At 43.2% G+C, this 19,317-nt stretch overlaps 1 protein-coding gene across 4 annotated transcripts in view; it reads right to left on the bottom strand.

Moving 5' to 3' along the window:
- Window positions 1-5,606: 5,606 nt before the first annotated feature.
- LOC110533375 (long-chain-fatty-acid--CoA ligase 6) overlaps window positions 5,607-19,317 on the bottom strand; it is a 95,276-nt gene continuing 81,565 nt past the window's right edge. For all 4 annotated transcript variants that reach the window (XM_021617510.2, XM_021617508.2, XM_036989728.1 and 1 more), the window contains 12 exons: window positions 18,979-19,052; window positions 18,475-18,552; window positions 17,034-17,168; window positions 16,781-16,915; window positions 15,933-16,028; window positions 15,628-15,700; window positions 12,977-13,065; window positions 12,687-12,803; window positions 12,362-12,505; window positions 7,614-7,715; window positions 7,204-7,275; window positions 5,607-7,049 (listed from right to left, as the gene is read on the bottom strand). In XM_021617510.2, coding sequence (XP_021473185.2) covers window positions 6,909-7,049; window positions 7,204-7,275; window positions 7,614-7,715; window positions 12,362-12,505; window positions 12,687-12,803; window positions 12,977-13,065; window positions 15,628-15,700; window positions 15,933-16,028; window positions 16,781-16,915; window positions 17,034-17,168; window positions 18,475-18,552; window positions 18,979-19,052 — 1,256 coding nt within the window. In that variant the 3' untranslated portion in view covers window positions 5,607-6,908. The remainder of the gene's footprint in view (window positions 7,050-7,203; window positions 7,276-7,613; window positions 7,716-12,361; window positions 12,506-12,686; window positions 12,804-12,976; window positions 13,066-15,627; window positions 15,701-15,932; window positions 16,029-16,780; window positions 16,916-17,033; window positions 17,169-18,474; window positions 18,553-18,978; window positions 19,053-19,317) is intronic.

The following is a 19,317-nucleotide window of genomic DNA, read 5'->3' as shown; positions in this document are numbered from 1 at the left end:
GGACCATTTCAGATTGTCAGTGATGTCTATGCAGAGGAACTTGAAGCTATCCACTTTCTCTACTGCAGTCCAGTCGATGTGGATAAGGGCGTGTTCCCTCTGTTGTTCCCTGAAGTCCATGATCCGATCCTTTGTTTTGTTGATTTTGAGTGAGAGATTATTTTCCTGGCACCACTCTCTCGTCATTGTTGGTAAGCAGGTCTACTACTGTTGTGTCGTCTGCAAACTTGATGATTGAGTTGGAGGTGTGCGTGGCTACGCAGTCATGGGTGAACAGGGAGTACAGGAGGGGTCTGCATTCAGCATTCTTACATAGATATTCCTCTTATCCAGATGTGATAGGGCAGTGCGCAAAGCGATGGAGATTGCATCGTCTGTGGATCTGGGGCGGTAAGCAAATTGAAGTTGGCCTAGGGTGTCAGGTAAGGTGGAGGTGATATGATCCTTAACTAGCCTCTCAAAGCACTTCATGATGACAGAAGTGAGTGTTACAGGGCAATAGTCATTTAGTTCAGTTAGCTTTGCTTTCTTGGGTACAGGAACAATGGTGGACATCTTGAAGCAAGTGGGGACAGCAGACTGGGATAGGGAGAGATTGAATATGTCCGTAAACCCTCCAGCCAGCTGGTTTGTGCATGCTCTGAGGACGCGGCTAGTGATGCCGACTGGGCCAGCAGCCTAGCGAGGGTTAACATGCTTAAATGTCTTACGTCGTCCATGGAGAAGGAGAGCCCACAGTCCTTGGTAGTGGGCTGCGTCAGTGACACTGTATTATCCTCAAAGTGGGCGAAGAAGGTGTTTAGCTTGTCCAGGAGCAAGACGTCAGTGTGCGTGACGTGGCTGGTTTTCCCTTTGTAATTCGTGATTGTCTGTAGACCCTGCCACATATGTCTTGTGTCTGAGCTGTTGAATTGCGACTCCACTGTCTCTATACTGATGTTTTAACTATTTGTTTTCCTTACTGAGGGAATAACTACACTGTTTGTATTCGGCCACATTCCCAGTCACCTTGCCGTGGTTAAATGTGATGGTTCGCACTTTCAGTTTTCCATGAATGCTGCCATCTATCCACGGTTTCTGGTTTGGGTAGGTTTTAATAGTCACAGTGTGTACAACCTCTCCTATACACTTTCTGATGAACTCAGTCACCATATCCGTGTATTCGTCGATGTTATTCTCAGAGGCTACCTGGAACATATCCCAGTCCGCGTGATCAAAACAGTCTAAACAATCACCCAAGTAGTTCTCTGCAGCTGACACCACAACATCCATCCTCTGTGATATAAGTTCCATTGCTGAGGTACAACTGACATCCATGGCCATGAATGCCAAAAAAACAACCTTACTGAAGCATGTGTTATTCCTATCACTCTCTATTGGCCTCGGCCTCCTCACAGGTACCCTCTTAGGATCCCTCACCCTGGACCCATCTTCCTCTAATACTCTCTTTACTGCCTCAGAATAGCACATGTTCTGCCATACTCTGACCCTGGCAACCTCAACCAGCCGTTCACCAGACCCCTCTGATCTCCAGCACCATGTGTACCACTACAGTTAATACACAACCTTTTCCACCGATACTACACATTCCTTTGTCTCATGTCCTCCTGCACACTCCTTACATCCAGGAATCTCCCTCCTACACACTACTGCTACATAAGCCATAAGCTTGACACCTAAAACACGTTAGTGGACTTTAACTGGTGAAGACTCTGCATCAAAGCTCAGTAGTACACACATTGTCTTCTCTGTTTCACCACCTCTCCACAGGTCTGAGTCGCACCAAATGGCGTCACAAACACTGGGAATCTTCAACTTCAGTTGACCCTCAACACTTCATGCCACTCCAGTTATCACTCCTTTCAACGGCGCCCTGCTCTGGAGAGGAAAGCAGGTCACACTTATTTCCTCCAGTCGCGTGGTGCGGAGGGCATAAACGTTTTAAAAAATCTACACGATTCCACTTTGAGTCACTTTCAACAACCTAACAATCCCCAACCTCTTTTCCACCCATCGTGACACCACATACGGATCAGCAAGAAGGCAAGAATCCATTCTCTCCAAAAATCTTTCTCCCACTGGGCCAAAATCATCTTCATCACCATCGGGGGAAGGCTGAAACTCTACGGTTTTCACAGCACCTGCCACTTCAGTTAATTCATTCTCATTCTCCACCTCCAAGTCCAACAACAATTCGGGCATAAACCTACCCGTCATCTTGGTACCCCAAAAAACTTTTCCAGAGATTCAGCTGGAAAAAAAAATGTGTGGCGATGTTCCCCTAATTATGTTGGCGCTCCCTGCTGGCCATAAACGTGAAATACAAAAATAGAGTAAGGTAACCCTGTAGCTGGTTTGAGACATGACCACTCACCTAAAATAGTGTCATTAGTCAAAGAAGGAAAAACACAGAATATTAAAATATCCAACATGTACAGTTTGATTCCTGTCCTATCTACCCATCATTTAGATTTACTGTAAAACATATTATTCATATTTTATAAACATACTACAGGATTCTTTGTGATCTGATCATCAGTTGGAATGTAATCTTCTTTGATTCCTAACCAGTTCCGTGGTTTCACTTGCAATTCTTTTTTATTCCTTTCATTCTATAAATGAATTTACAATAGTGCTGTACAAGCATGCCTGTTCTTCCAGATCCAATGTACACTCCCCATATAGGCCTACGCCAATCACATCTTATCTGTGAAGTGGATTCATGTGATCGTCTGAACAGTTTGTATTTATGCAGAGACTTGAGGGATATGATTGTGACACATTTTTCCAGTTTGATCTTCAGTGACAGGTGTAGGCTTATTTGTCCAGGCAGAAATGACTGAAAGTAGCCTCAACATGGTGAGACCTGGAAAAACTTGCCCCGAAACGAGTGAGATGGAGGAGGACATTTGTCTATGGCCTATGCTCCTTTTATTGGAGCCAAGGCCTTAGATCAGATAAGTCAAGTATTCTTTTAGTTTTAGTTTTTTGTTAGTATTTTTTCTCCCCAATTTTGAACTTCTCTCATCGCTGCAACTCCGCAATGGACTCTGGAGAGGCGAAGGTGGAGTCATGTGTTCTCCGAAACATGACCCGCCTAACCGCTCTCCTTAACACCCGTCAGCTTAACCCGGAAGCCAGCCACACCAATGTGTCGGAGGAAACCGTTCAACTGGCGACAGGGGAGTCACTATAGCACAATGAGCCAAGTAGAGCCCAACCGCTACTCGGGAGGCCCGGAAATATTGTTTTGACCAAATAAAATGAGCTGAATTTTGCAAATGTATTATATTAATCTGCCCCTGTCTTGTCTGAAAAAGTGTTATGAATGCTATGGTTTGAGCCCTGGTGGTCTATGGGCGTTTTCCTCTGCCCAGGCGTTGCTGAAGCATGCCAGATCTTACAACGCCTGGATAGGTATTTTAGTATAAGCTAACCACATCATATGTTATATCAATCTGTCAGTCGATGGTTGACGCATGCAACGTCTGAGCAGGGGAACGCAACGTGTGTCACAAGACTGGGTTAGCCTGCTGTAGACATTTACTTTGTGGGCTAGTCTTCAGGCCTCAGTTAAAAGACAATCAGATGAGCTAAGTTCATTGAACAACCTCCACTAAAATTACAATTGATAGCCTTCGAGTTAGAATAGGATAATTTTTAAAAACATGACACTGATACTGAGGTTAATTGGTAAGCTGTAACATACTATTTGAGGTCCTGATGCTCACAAACATATTTCAGAGGCTCTGTAAGTGCAGCCTTTCCCCTACTAAAATCAAACATCAACTATGATGATGAAACTTCATCTGAGGTACTTGGAAGAAAATATGCCCTATAGACCTTCAGCTCTCAACATTGTAGTTGTTGGCTGCTGATAAGAAGAAGCATGCACTTGGATGCTAGCTCCAAGTAGACTTTTGATGTGCCAAAGTAAACCTACAGAAGAGGTAAACCAATCACTCAGCCACTTTACCTGTGTCAAGCTCATTATACTCCAAAAACTCAGGAGACACATATCAATAGAGACTGTGTCCAACTGTTGCATACTTTACCCTGCACCTTACGGACTGCTGCCCTATGTACATAGTAAATGACCACTGGTCACTTTAACAATGTTTGCATACTATTTATATATCTACTAATGTACTACATTTGTGATTATTTGTTTTACTTTGTATTATTGTGTGCTTGTTTGACATTTACTGCATTGATTGATAGGAACTAGAACATAAGCATTTCACTGCACCTGCTAAACTGCGTACGTGACCAAAAGACTTTGATTTGATCACCCTATATCACTACCGTGATCATTGCTATTATATTGCCCTTGTTCTACTTACCCAGAGTCCATAAACCCGTGGATAGAATTGTTATGTCTCTGTGCAGTATAAAGTAAGTTAGCTCTAGTTTTAGCATTAGCGCAATGACTGGAAGTCTATGGGTAGAGAGGGGTACAGAGACATACGGGTACAGAGACATACGGGTACAGAGACATACGGGTACAGAGACATACGGGTACGGGTACAGAGACATACGGGTACGGGTACAGAGACATACGAGTACAGAGACGTACGGGTACAGAGACATACGGGTACAGAGACATACGGATACGGGTACAGAGACATACGGGTACAGAGACATACGGGTACAGGTACAGAAACATACGGGTACAGAGACATACGGGTACGGGTACAGAGACATACGGATACGGGTACAGAGACATACGGGTACAGAGACATACGGGTACGGGTACAGAAACATACGGGTACAGAGACATACGGGTACGGGTACAGAGACATACGGGTACAGAGACATACGGGTATGGGTACAGAGACATACGGGTACAGAGACATACGGGTATGGGTACAGAGACATACGGGTACAGAGACATACGGGTACGGGTACAGAGACATACGGGTACAGAGACATACGGGTATGGGTACAAAGACATAAAAATGGTAGCCATGAGTTCATCAGACTCTGGGTAAGTAGAACAAAAGGCCCGAATCTCGCAGGATCCCTTTAAAGGTCCAATGCAGATCTCAATATCAGATCCTTTCAGGGTAATAATTAAGTACCATACTGTGATTTTTATTTTTTTATAAAGTGGTATATTTTTTAAATAATAATACATTCTTAGAAAATAACCATTTATCAAGCAATCATTTTTCTAGGACTGTCTAGGGCAGGTTTGAGTGGCGAGGGTAAAACTGAATGTGCAGCTATTGGCAGAGAGGTTTGGAACTCTCTTTCTTATTGGTTTATTAACTCATTTACTGCATGGTGATGTCACCATGGTAGGCCAAAATTCCCTGACACCAAAACAGGAACAAATTTCAAACGTTTCTTTCGTACAGCTCTTACAATAAAAATTATTGTATTATCATAATTTTCACAATTTCACAGTATTATTCCAACCTCAGGGTGGAAATATATATATATATATATATATAACACAGGAAATCACATTTGTGTTTCCACTGGGCCTTTAACACTTTCTGTCTATATCGCCCAGCCAAATGTTGCAATGCAAAGGTAATTCTGTTTTAGTTTGTTTAAGCATCGCTTGACATGGAAAATAATAAATAAATAATAAATGAAAATCATTCCAGAATGTATTTTATTGTTCTCTGCCCCATCCCAACCCCACCCCTAATCCCTGTTGCTGCACTCATTCAATACAAGGATATGGTGCTGATTCCATTTGACAACAGATTAAATAAAGTTACAATTCATCTCACTACACCCAAAAAATCCATTCAAACCACTGCTTAAATATGCTTATGTCTAGTTGTTCTTAATATGTACATCCACATAGTAATATTTTGGGACTGAAATTAACTCAAAAGCCTATACATTTGTACTACATAAACCCACATTTTCACAGTCCATTTTGTTTTAACCTCCGTCAATGAGTGGAGCTTGTCGATCTCGACTACATGAAAAAGCCTTGCAGTATGACGGTTGACGGTGTTGGTATACCAGGGGTGTATTCATTAGTCGGATTCTGTTGCAAAACGTTTTGCCTTGCATGGAAAGCGTTTACTATTTACTCTAGGAACCAAATGGAAGCAAACAGAACAATTGGAACGGGGAGGGGCCTACCTGAATTTGTCCAATAAAACTCTAGTTTTTGTTGAAAAAATGTTTTACGTTTTGATTAAGCTGTTTTTATTGGAAAAGGTTTTGCAACAGACAAAATGTTTTTGCACCCCTGTTGACTGCCTTAAGAGCCCAGAACTCATTTTGAAGTCTCCTGTAACAACGGTCCCAGCAATGCAGGGCACACTGCATGCTATGCCCTTATTTGAGGTCGGTATGTTCTTACCAGGCAAATTCTCTGAGCACAACATGGAGAAAAACTTAAAGATTGCATCATTTTTTTGTAATGTTTTGATAGGCCTACAAAAGAAAGAGGAGCATGCAGGCTATGTTGACTGTCTGTTGCTGGCGTTTCAAGATAAGAGATGAGGCTGATTTGGTTTTAGCTCTACATTGAAAAAAAATAATACAGATGTATTGTCACATATACCGAGTACTGTAGGTGAAATGTGTTGTTTCACAGGGTCAGCCATAGTAGTACGGCGCCCCTGGAGTAAATTAGGGTTAAGTGCCTTGCTCAAGGGCACATCAACAGATTTTTCACCTTGTCGGCTCAGGTATTCAAACCAGCAACCTTTCGGTTACTGGCCCAACACACTGCTAGGCTTCCCTGGAGTAGCAAACAGAACTTGGTCAGTGGGGGTCCAAAGAGCTAAGTTGATACTTCCTTCCTGACCCACGGTCAGTAACTTGTTTGGTTGGTTTGAGTCTGTTTTGTGGTTGGATGGGGGTGAAGGGGAGTGAATGACAAATGTTAAATGAGGACTGATGTTACTGAGAAACGTTTATTCGGTGGTAGTGTTTCACATGGAGATGTTTTCGTACAGGTCTTCGATCTTCTCCTTGAAAAACTCCCTCAGCTCGGGTCTCTTCGCTTTTAGTGTGGGAGTCAACAGGCCATTCTGTATGGAGAACTGCTCGTTGTGGATGTGGATGTTTTTCACCTTGGGACAGACAGAATACATTAGAATGTAGACAGGATCCTTTGCCAGGTCACGTGTGCATATCAGCTATTTGTCATCATCGTCTAGGTATTCACTTTCAGAGAGTTGTCATTTGCCCTCACCAATGAACACCTTACAATTGACACACACACACCTGCTCAAACGAGTGGAGGCCACTGGCCTTGCCCAGTCTCTGCAAGTCTTCCATGATGGCTTTCTTCAGGACCTTTACATACACACACACACAAGACAAGACACCATACCATGACTCTAAGACAATACCATGTGTTGTGTTATGTCGATCTATTCAACAACTCAAAGGGTTCAACAAGGTGCCCTTTCCTTCTCTTCAATCAGTTTACTCAGGGTCTGAGGATCTGAGGATCTTTCTCTAAAAGCGCAGTACCTAGACATGAATGTTGTGCAACAGGAATCCTTTCTTTTGATTACGTCAATCTATTCACATCTATGCACATAGTTGATTATTTCAAGCCTCTCCTTCATCATGGCAACAAACAGAATGAAAACACCATTGAATGTAAAGATGGGATTGAAATCACATACAGTATTTTTACAGAGGTCCCGATAGCTCCCCTCCATGCCTTTCTTCAGGGCCCATGCAGGCATTGTCTCTGGGTCAGGAACAACTATGGCAACCAGACAGGACTAGAAGAGAAACACACAAGTAACCGTTAGAAATGAGAAATAATCAAATGTTCTCTGTATTTTTCTCTCTCTCTTTCTCTCTCTCTCTAGGCCTAAGTAGGTAAGTAAGTATGTGTCTATCCGTCACGACTTCCACCGAAGGTGTCTCCCCTCCCTGTTCGGTCGGTGCTCGGCAGTCGTCGTCGTCGCCGGCCTACTACCTGCCACCTGCCACCGATCCATTTTTCCTTTTCGTTTGTGTCTGTCTGTTATTGTTATCACCTGTGTCCTATTAGTTAATTTCGGTGGGTTTATTAAGCTCCGCTGCCTGTTAGTCTTTGTGTGGGATTGATTGTGCTTGTTAGCGCTGTTAGGGGTGCGTGTTTGCGCCACAGGGTTTTTTTCCTCTCAGTCGTTGTACTGTGGGTACTATATTTAGGAGTAGAGATTTCTCCTCTGTGTGTTTCATGATTTTCCCCGCCTGTTGTTGGTGGGTTGGGACTGTGCAAACTGGAATTCCTTGCTCTCCTGCTCCTGACTCCTGCATCTACCTCTTCTTAGGAGGCACCTAACACTATCTATGAAAATATCTGTACATAAACAGTATCCAGCATAAACTGTGGTTTTAACCCATTACAGTCTAAGCCGGGGGAGAGGGGGGGGTTCGACTAAGCTATATGGAATTGTTTAACAAGGTCATACCAAGGATCATTTAGCTATTTGATTTTAAATTTTAAGAGCCGTTGAAGTATGAAAAAATATCTACAAAAATTATTTGATGAAAAAAAAATGTTGGCCTGACTGTTATTAGTCCATATAAACACATTGATTAACAGATTCACTACATGGAACACTACAGGAAATTTGTTCTGAAGTGTCCTATATCTGAGAGATTTAAGAAAGAGAAAAGGTTTATATGTATTTTTTTTACATGTATTTAACCCCTTATTTTTGGAATAAATTGTCCCTATATGTGCATTGAACAAAAATCTAAACGCAACATGCAACAACTTCACAGATTTTACTGAGCAACAGTCAATTGAATTAAATTCATTAGTCCCTAATGTCACATGACTGGGAATACAGATATGCATCTGTTGGTCACAGATACCTTTTTAAAAAATGGGCCTTATGCAGCGCCACAGATCTCCTTTGCATAGAGTTGTTCAAGCTGTTGATTGTGGCCTGTGGAATGTTGTCCGTCTCCTCTTCAATGGCTGGTTGAAGTTTCTGGATATTGCCGGGATCTGGAACACGCTGTCGTACACGTTGATCCAGAGCATCCCAAACATGCTCAACGGGTGACATACAGTGGGGAGAACAAGTATTTGATACACTGCCGATTTTGCAGGTTTTCCTACTTACAAAGCACGTAGAGGTCTGTACTTTTTATCATAGGTACACTTCAACTGTGAGAGACGGAATCTAAAACAAAAATCCAGAAAATCACATTGTATAATTTTTAAGTAATTCATTTGCATTTTATTGCATGACATAAGTATTTGATCACCTACCAACCAGTAAGAATTCCGGCTCTCACAGACCTGTTAGTTTTTCTTTAAGAAGCCCTCCTGTTCTCTACTCATTACCTGTATTAACTGCACCTGTTTGAAATCATTACCTGTATAAAAGACACCTGTCCACACACTCCATCAAACAGACTCCAACCTCTCCACAATGGCCAAGACCAGAGAGCTGTGTAGGACATCAGGGATAAAATTGTAGACCTGCACAAGGCTGGGATGGGCTACAGGACAATAGGCAAGCAGCTTGGTGAGAAGGCAACAACTGTTTGGCGCAATTATTAGAAAATGGAAGAAGCTCAAGATGACGGTCAATCACCCTCGGTCTGGGGCTCCATGCAAGATCTCACCTAGTGGGGCATCAGTGATCATGAGGAAGGTGAGGGATCAGCCCAGAACTACACGGCAGGATCTGGTCAATGACCTGAAGAGAGCTGGGACCACAGTCTCAAAGAAAACCATTAGTAACACATTACGCCGTCATGGATTAAAATCCTGCAGCGCACGCAAGGTCCCCCTGCTCAAGCCAGCGCATGTCCAGGCCCGTCTGAAGTTTGCCAATGACCATCTGGATGATCCAGAAGAGGAATGGGAGAAGGTTGGGGATGCTTTTCTGCAAAGGGGACAGGATGACTGCACCGTATTGAGGGGAGGATGGATGGGGCCATGTATTGCGAGATCTTGACCAACAACCTCCATCCCTCAGTAAGAGCATTGAAGATGGGTTGTGGCTGGGTCTTCCAGCATGACAACGACCCGAAACACACAGCCAGGGCAACTAAGGAGTGGCTCCGTAAGAAGTATCTCAAGGTCCTGGAGTGGCCTAGCCAGTCTCCAGACCTGAACCCAATAGAAAATCTTTGGAGGGAGCTGAAAGTCCGTATTGCCCAGCGACAGCCCCGAAACCTGAAGGATCTGGAGCAGGTCTGTATGGAGGAGTGGGCCAAAATCCCTGCTGCAGTGTGTGCAAACCTGGTTAAGAACTACAGGAAACGTATGATCTCTGTAATTGCAAACAAAGGTTTCTGTACCAAATATTAAGTTCTGCTTTTCTGATGTATCAAATACTTATGTAATGCAATAAAATGCTAAATAATTACTTAAAAAACCTGCAAAATCGGCAGTGTATCAAATACTTGTTCTCCCCATTGTATCTGGTGAGTATGCAGGCCATGGAAGAACTGGGACATTTTCAGCATCCAGGAATTGTGTACAGATCCTTGCAACATTATCATGCTGAAACATGAGGTGATGGTGGTGGATGAATGGCATTACAATGGGCCTCAGGATCTTGTCATGGTATCTCTGTGCATTCAAATTGCCATCGATAAATGCAATTGTGTTCGTTGTCCGTAGCTTATGCCTGCCCATACCATAACCCCACCGCCATCATTGGGCACTCTGTTCACAATGTTGACATCAGCAAACCGCTCGTCCACACAACGCTATACAGGTGGTCTGCGGTTGTGAGGCTGGTTGGATGAACTGCTAAATTATCTAACGCAAAATTGGAGGCGGCTTAAGGTAGAGAAATTAACAATCAATTCTCTGGTTACATCTCTGGTGGAAATTCCTGCAGTCAGCATGCCAATTGCACACTCCCTCAAAACTTGAGACATCTTTGGCATTGTGTTGTCTAACAAAACTGCACATTTTACAGTTGCCTTTTATTGTCCCCAGCACAAGGTGCACCTGTGTAATAATCATGCTGTTTAATCAGCTTCTTCATATGTCACACCTGTCAGTTGTAATGGATTATCTTGGCAAAGGAGAAATGCTCACTAACAGGGATGTAAACAAATCTGTGCACAACATTTTTGAGAAATACATTTGCATAAGGACAATTTCTGGGATTTTTTATTTCAGCTCATAAAACATGGGACCAACACTTTAAATGTTGCGTTAATAATTTTGTTCAGTATACTTCCATTTAATTTTTTCAACTGGTACGGGGGACCTTCAGACGGGTCTTGTGTGGCCTGTGGGCATCCTAGAGCAAAACAACATATTTGTGTTTGTGAGAGTCTCACCTTTCAACAGAGGGGTCATATTAGTGTGTTGTCCAAACTGTTTTGATGCTACAGACAGAAGTTAGCAGATCGGTTGTACTGACTTCACACTAGTCCCAAGACGCTCGTGGGGGTCGTAGAGCAAAACGGAAAACACTGTTGTGTTCGGGAGAGTCTCGTCTTTCCATAGAGGGGTAATAATGGTCAAACCATTCAGACACTACAGACCATTTTGGGTAACACTTTACTTTAAACCCAGCGTCATAAGACGTTATGACACGGTCATAACCATGTCATAACAGCTGACATAACTTGCCATAACACTGTCATGACCCATATTTACACTTATTGTGACATATATTGTGTTATTTCATGGCTGATTATGACACCTACATAACACCTGTTATGATACCTACATTTTATGACCTCATAGTCTGTTACAGCTTACCAATTAACCTCAGTATCAGTGTCATGTTTTTTTAATGATCATACTCTAACTCAAAGGCTATCAATTGTAATTTTAGTCAAGGAGGTTCAGTGAACTTCGCTCATGTGATTTATGACACTGCCAAGATGCATTATGACCATCATAATCATGTAAGCCAGATAGGCCTATCATGTACATGACCTTATATCAGTCAAAAAGAGGGTTTCTTGTACCTGAAATCTGCTCCTGCATTCATCCTAGTCATAAGCAACAGAGGTGCATGTTTTGTGGGTTTTGACACTCTTTTGTAGGTGTCATAACCAGTGATAAAATAATGTAATATAGACCATATTATGACTTATGACAAGTTATGTCAGCTGTTATGACATATTATGACATGGTTATGACTGTATCATAATGTGTTATGACACTGGGTGTCAAGTAAAGTGTTATCCAATTTTGTGAGAAGACTAATTTTCGGGATGCCTCACGGTCTGACAAACATCGCTTGCCACCTTTCATCGCAGATGCGGAAGTGCGTACGCAGTGAATTGATGAAAGAAATGATTTCTAGCCTAAACTGACAGATTTTTATAGGGCTAATGTCTAGCTGTGTTCCAGTGGTTCTGCCCAACTTTAATGATAATGGCCAAACAACTCTTACCATCGGCTGTCATGTGATAACAACCAAGTGGTTAGGGAGATCACCTGTAGGCTGTCACCATGGACGTAGAGCTGGGTCACAGGCTCACAGCGGATGTAAATGTTCTCTATCTTCTCAGGGGAGATGTACTCTCCCTGGGCCAGCTTAAAGATGTGCTTCTTCCTGTCAATGATCTTCAGTGTACCGTTCTGAGGAGCGGAGGGCAGACATCAAAAATAGACCCATACCTTACATTTTAATTGAAATAGTTGTGAATGTCAAGTTAGGATTTGGCCCTAGTATTGAGGGTATATAACACAAGGAAGGCAAATAGATGTTTGAGGAAATGTATTTTCAAGGGAAGGGTCATAAACAAGCATGTGTACGTACAGGTAACCATCTCCCTATGTCTCCGGTGTGGAGCCAACCGTCTGTGTCCAGGGTTTCAGCAGTCCTCTCAGGGTCTTTGAGGTAGCCCTTGAAAACATTGGGTCCTTTCACACACACCTAATGGATGATCAGAGAGAGGGAGACAGCCACAGAGTGAGAATTAAAGAGAATGTGTTCAGCACCCAACTATCACATCGACTAATGCTTACATAGCCTCAGTGATCAACTGTCTGGGACCATGTTCAAATAGGGATTACCCTAAAATGTCCTTGATGCTTTATTGAACTCACCTCTCCTTCTCCCTTGCGTGCAAAGTAGTTCTTCTCAGCCACATCCACCAGCTTGATGAGGTTACATGGCAATGGTGCCCCCACATGACCTAGTGTTAGCCATCAAACCATGGAGAAGTATGAGAAACAAATCTAGTGTACAGACAGCTGTGGATTCACATCTTCATTTGGTGGATTGAAGTCATTAGATAGTAAATTGGCTGCCACCAAAAAGTATACATTTATACAGTCAGGCCAAAACTCCAATGTGAAGCTGAAAATACTGAAATATAGAATCAAACCAGTAGGGGGAGCAGTTGAATAATATTTTAATTTGACGCAATACAAATGTTCCTTAATCATGACTATATTACCTTTACAACTCAAATGTGCATATTTTAGTGGAAATACGCAAAAAATGTATATTGTTTGACAATCAGGCCTGCACAATAGTTAGAGAAGTCATACCTTTCTCCATACTTGCTAAACTTAAAAACATTGCAAGGCACAAAGCCAAAGCCCAATTCTAGCGTGTGTGAAGATCTGAAATTGTTATTCCCCACTGAGATCCCTGCATGTCATCCACACATTCAGTTGTGTCTGATTCCAAACCAACAGCAGGCTGCCCCACTGCCCAGGAACTGTAAGAGCACAGGGCCTTATTAAGAGAGTGTACTGATCAGGGTTGCCATGTCCATGGTTGCGGGTTGCAGGTTTTTGCGCTACTTCTAAGTAGCACTGCCGCTGCCATGGTATTTCTATTTTTTGTGTATTTTCTTAATCTATTTATTTCACTGTGACCTGCTGCTATTGATAATCAGGTAGTAAGGCAGGCTGCTGAGAGAGTGGTAGGGAGGGAGGGATCGAGGGATGGGGAGGGCCGTGTGTTGAGAGAGCGCTGCAGCAGGCAGCTGAGTCACAAGTGAGAGGAAAGCAGCACTTCATGACAAGTCATGTGAGGACAACAAACGAATAACAGCACTAGCTAGTTCCAAATAGTTTTTATAGTGTCGAAGAGTATAATGCGCAGGGCCTATAGAAGTCCAGAGTAGCTTACAAACACCAAAAAATATATTTTATTGGGAACATTGCCCTGTGTAGGGTGCTGTTTTTCAGATGGGACGTTAAATTGGTTTCCTGACTTTCTGTGGTCACTAAAGATACTATGGCACTACTCGTAAGAGTAGGGGTGATAACCCTGGTGTTCTGGCTAAATTCCCAATCTGACACTCATACTATCATAACCACCTAATCATCCCCAGCTTCCAATTGGGTCATTCATTCCCCCTCCTCTCCCCTGTAACTATTCCCCAGGTCGTTGCTGTAAATGAGAATGTGTTCTCAGTCAATTTGCCTTTTTTACCAGTTGTATCTAGATTGTCATTATGGAGACACCTATTTAACAACTCCTCTCTTGCTGAAAAAAACAACAACATTTTGGCCTAGTATTCAGGCCTTGTGGGTGGGTTTTGAGTGGTCCTTGGGCTGGAAATTTATGCTAGACCTGGCAAAGTCTGCATCATGAAATAATATGTAATAAGTAATGACATTTCCAGGAAGACAGGAGATTATGGCTGCATTCCAAATCACACCTTATTCCTTATATAGTGCACAGCTTTTGACCAGGACCCATAGGGGACCCTATTCCCATAGTGCTCTGGTCAAAAGTAGTGCACTATATAGGAAATAGGGTGCCATTTGGGACATTCAGTGGGCTGATGGGTGGGTCAGGTGTTAGAGCTGCTCTAGCATCCATTCAAATGTACTGCAGCTTAATATATTTCCTGTGTAACCTTTGGCCATGGCTGTTTCACCGAGACAATAAAGTGTCTGTTACATGCTTGGGTTGAAATACTGCAACTGCCAGTGTTTTGTAGCACAGCAGAGTACGTGGGTAAATACTGGCTGTGATCCAAAGGTTGTTGACCCAACTAAAATTAAGCCTCCCGACTAGTTGCCCCTATTCTCACACATTACAGAGGGGAAATGGTTATGGCCCTGCAACGTGCAGCCAGCCAGAAGCCACAGAGCTAAAAAACAGTGAGAACCTCAAAGCTTGTGTTTGTTTGTTTGAGTCTGAAGCTGAAAGCACGTACGTGCGGCGGAGGAAAGAGTTCGCTTCAGCTGTAGTGTTCACAGTAAAATATTATCCTTCCGCTGAAAGCAAGTGACACTGACTCATAACCCCATCTCCTCAGGACATGGAGGGCCTTGTTGATGTTGGCATCAGTCAGCAGCAGCTATACTCAGTCACACTATAATGTGTCCCCAATACACAGCGTGTTATCTCTGTGGGCTTGTGTTTCCACCGTTGTAAAACCTCTTAGACTTTCACCCCAGTGGTGAAGTATAATGTTTTTAAACAGGCATGGGCTAGAGCCGACTGTACTCTGATGTCATAAAGGTACTCTTGCTCCCTGGCCTAATGTAGGGGTGGGTCCCAAATGGCTCCCTATGGATAGTGCACCACTTGGGTGTACTGGGAGTGGAACAGCTGTTGACCGGTTGAAGTGGAGTAGAAGAGGAGACAAGTAAAAGAGGAGAAGAAAGAAGAAGAGAAGAGAGGAGAAGAGAGAAGAAGAGAGGAGAAGAGAGGAGATGAGAAGAAAGGAGTGGGAGAGAGAGGAGAAGGGAAGAGCGTTGAGGAGAGGGGCGAGGAGAGATAAGTTCACCTGAGGTCCAGTCTCCAGGAGTGGTGAAAGTACAACCAGCAGTACACTCTGTCTGGCCATACGCCTCATACACCTACAGACAGCCAGGACAGACAGGATGTTAGCAGGATGTGATATGATCAGTCTGATGGTTTGTCTGTGTGACCTCGTGTCCATGTGTGCTTGTGGCTTCATGCGTTTGTGTGTTTGTCAACACGTGTGTGTGTGCATGTGTATGCTTATGCATGCAGCTGCATGTGTGTGTTTATCCACGCATGTGTGTGTGTGTGTGTTTGTGTGCGCGCATTCACATGTGCATCACTTACCTGACAACCCAGTGCAGCCCTGAGAAACCCCAGTACAGTGGGGGAGGCCGGCGCAGCTCCAGTTACAATCATGCGTAACCTCCCACCCAGGCTGGCCTGCCAACAGAACACAATACTATTACACAACCCAAACTCCCACAACACACCAGGAATGCAGTCTGTGTTGTTGAAATACAGTGCATCCTGCCTGCCTAGCAACACTTCCACGGATCACAGTGCATATTCCCATTTTATTGCCTGTACACACACAGCAAATCAAATCAAAGTTTATTTGTCACGTGCACCGAATACAACAGGTGTAGTAGACCTTACAGTGAAATGCTGAATACAACAGGTGTAGTAGACCTTACAGTGAAATGCTGAATACAACAGGTGTAGTAGACCTTACAGTGAAATGCTGAATACAACAGGTGTAGTAGACCTTACAGTGAAATGCTGAATACAACAGGTGTAGTAGACCTTACAGTGAAATGCTTACATACAACAGGTGTAGTAGACCTTACAGTGAAATGCTTACATAACCAACAGTGTGATTTTTAAGTAAAAAAAATAGGTATTAGGTGAACAATGGATAAGTAAAGAAATAAAAACAACAGTGAAAAATAACAGAAGCGAGGCTATAAACAGGCACCGGTAAGTCAGCCTAATTGAGGTAGTATGTACATGTAGGTATGGTTAAAGTGACTATACATATATGATAAACAGAGAGTAGCAGTAGCGTAAAAGAGGGGTTGGTGGGTGGCGGGACACAATGCAGATAGTCCGGGTAGCCAATGTGCGGGGGCACCATATCAGGCCACTCATAGGCAGGAGGAGAAGAGAAGGAATGGAGGAGGGGAGGTGTATACCTGTATCTTACTGAAGAATATCTTATCCCACAGGCTGTCCATGCGGATGATCCCCCTGCTGACCTCTGCCCCTTTTCTCTTAGCTGCAAAGTTCAGCAGCCAACGCTTCAATGGGGTGTTGGCCTGGCTGAATATCTGTAGAGTACACACATAGACATTCAAGAGAGAAGTTGATATAAGATCTGAAAAATGAAGGGGTGGGGGGGTGGGGGGGGGGGGGGGGGGGGGGGGGTGTAAAGGCTGGTTCTCTCACCTTGTCGTACATGCGGTTGAGCAGTCGAGGTACCACAGGGAAGATGGTGGGCCGTAAGGCCTTCATGTCATCAGACAACAGGCGGATGTCGCCTTGGAAGAAACCGATCCGGCCACCGTGACAATACACCACAGACTGGGGAAAGAACCTAACAGTTACAACTGAGTCAAAAAGCACTTATTGTATTCAGTTGCATAGATCTGGCCTAATGCCGCTTTCGAGACAACTCGGAACTCGAAAACTCTAAAATGTCCACTTGGAAACTAGGGCTCCGACTTTCCCACTTGCAAAATATCATAATTGACAAACAGGAAACTTGACGCAAAAAAATATATTGATTTTAACTCGGAGGTTCAGAGTTTCTGAGTTGTCTTGAAAGTACCACAATTCACACCGATCTTTGGAACAGTTCCTGTTTTTGAGGTCATGATGAGGACAGGCTCTGCAGGAACTGCCTTTTTTCTTTCACGTGTTGAAAGACATGATTTGCATAATAGACTGGAGCGCACTGGCAGGGACCATGAAACTTACTGTATATGGAAAAGCCTATTCAACGAGTTCTACAAGGAGAACATGGGTCGTTCCTTTTGAGGATGATCTTAAAGGCGTTTACATTAGTTACATAAAGGTCACATACATTAACAGTGTCTGGGTGTGTGCATTCTTGTGAACGTGAAGTATGTGCCTGCTTGTGTTGGAGGGGAAGAGAGGTGGTTTCCTGTGTCTGTGTCTCACACACTAACAAGGAAAGAACCTCGGTTGAACCTGTATGGTTGCTTTACCCCTTCAGTACTGAAGCTGATCCAGTGCCAGCTTTGTTGTTTAACTCATATTAGTTATTCAAAATAATACATATGGGACTGATCCAAAATCAGTAGTTAGGGACTGAAAACACGAGCTGTGGAACCACAGCTATCGGAAACAACAGACCAAGCCAGCGATCTAAATAGCACCCTATTCCCTTTGTAGTACACTACTTTTGACCAGGGCCCATAGGGCCTTGGTCGAAAGTAGTTCAGTATATAGGGGATAGGATGCTATTTAGGATGCATCCCAAGCTAGAGGCAGCGTGGGGGGTTAACAGCAGGGCTCAAGTTTCCTGTGGGGGTGAAACTGTTAGTACCGGCAGAAATAATGCACACCCATGACTGTATGAGCCAGCTTATCCAGAGCAAGCAGATGATATGCCTATATAATAATATAATGTCACAATGAAATTCAACCGCAGATAACCAGGTCAATAACAGCCAAGGACAAGGGTAATCGCCAAGATCCTACATGTCTGAAAATACAGGTACATGTGTACACACACACACACACACACACACACACACACACACACACACACACACACACACACACACACACACAAAGAGGAGCAACACCCATACCAACAATTCTACAGATGAAAGCTTAGTGTGGGCTTTTTTTGAGAAATTACCTGGATGAGTCTTTCAAACATGTGCGCCAGAGGCAGGAAGGAGATAAGAACGTCATCTTGGTTTGGGAATATTACTTTCTGTGGCATGGGGAAGAGTTAAAGTGGTTAGCAGGGGATTAGAACCGCCCCATCGGGTACACAACGGTTGAATCAACGTTGTTTCCACGTCATTTCAATGAAATTACATTGAACCAATGCAGAATAAATGTTGAATTGACTTCTGTGCCCAGTGGGGTTTGTTTCTCACCACTCAACTGTCAAACATGATCTTAATGAGAAACAGATATTATACACAAGCACACAAAAACAAATACATTTGTGCATTGTACATTTCCATCTTGTTATTGTCCCATGTAAGATATGGGACTTGAAGCCATTTAGTGAGTCTTACATCTAATATAGTTACATAAATGGGAAATTTAGCACCTACTCAAGATAAATACTGTACAAGGGAAATTTCTTCCACAGAAAGGGTCAGCTATACCATAGTCCGATCGAACTTACATCTGTCACTTTGAGGAAGCCTGAGAAATCAGCCACAACATTCCCGTGTGTCAGCATGACTCCCTTTGGGTTTCCTTTGGACAGAAAACAGTGCAACAAAATCAATGGACTCCTCCTCCACCTGCTCTCAACAATGGATAGCACGCTATTCCCTTATAGTGCAATACTTAGGACTATGGTAAAAAGTAGTGGACTGTATATGGAAACGGGTTTCCTTTTGGGACCCATCCAGTATCAATCGATGGAAAACAACAAGGTTAGATATATATATCCGGAAAAACAAGTTAGCAGCCTAGGAACTAAAAGAATTATCATTGTGGCACTTGTTTTTCAGGCTAC

The sequence above is a fragment of the Oncorhynchus mykiss genome, chromosome 10, assembly GCF_013265735.2.
Source record: "Oncorhynchus mykiss isolate Arlee chromosome 10, USDA_OmykA_1.1, whole genome shotgun sequence".
Classification (NCBI taxonomy): Eukaryota; Metazoa; Chordata; class Actinopteri; order Salmoniformes; family Salmonidae; genus Oncorhynchus; species Oncorhynchus mykiss.
This window is presented reverse-complemented; position numbering and strand designations above follow the sequence as displayed.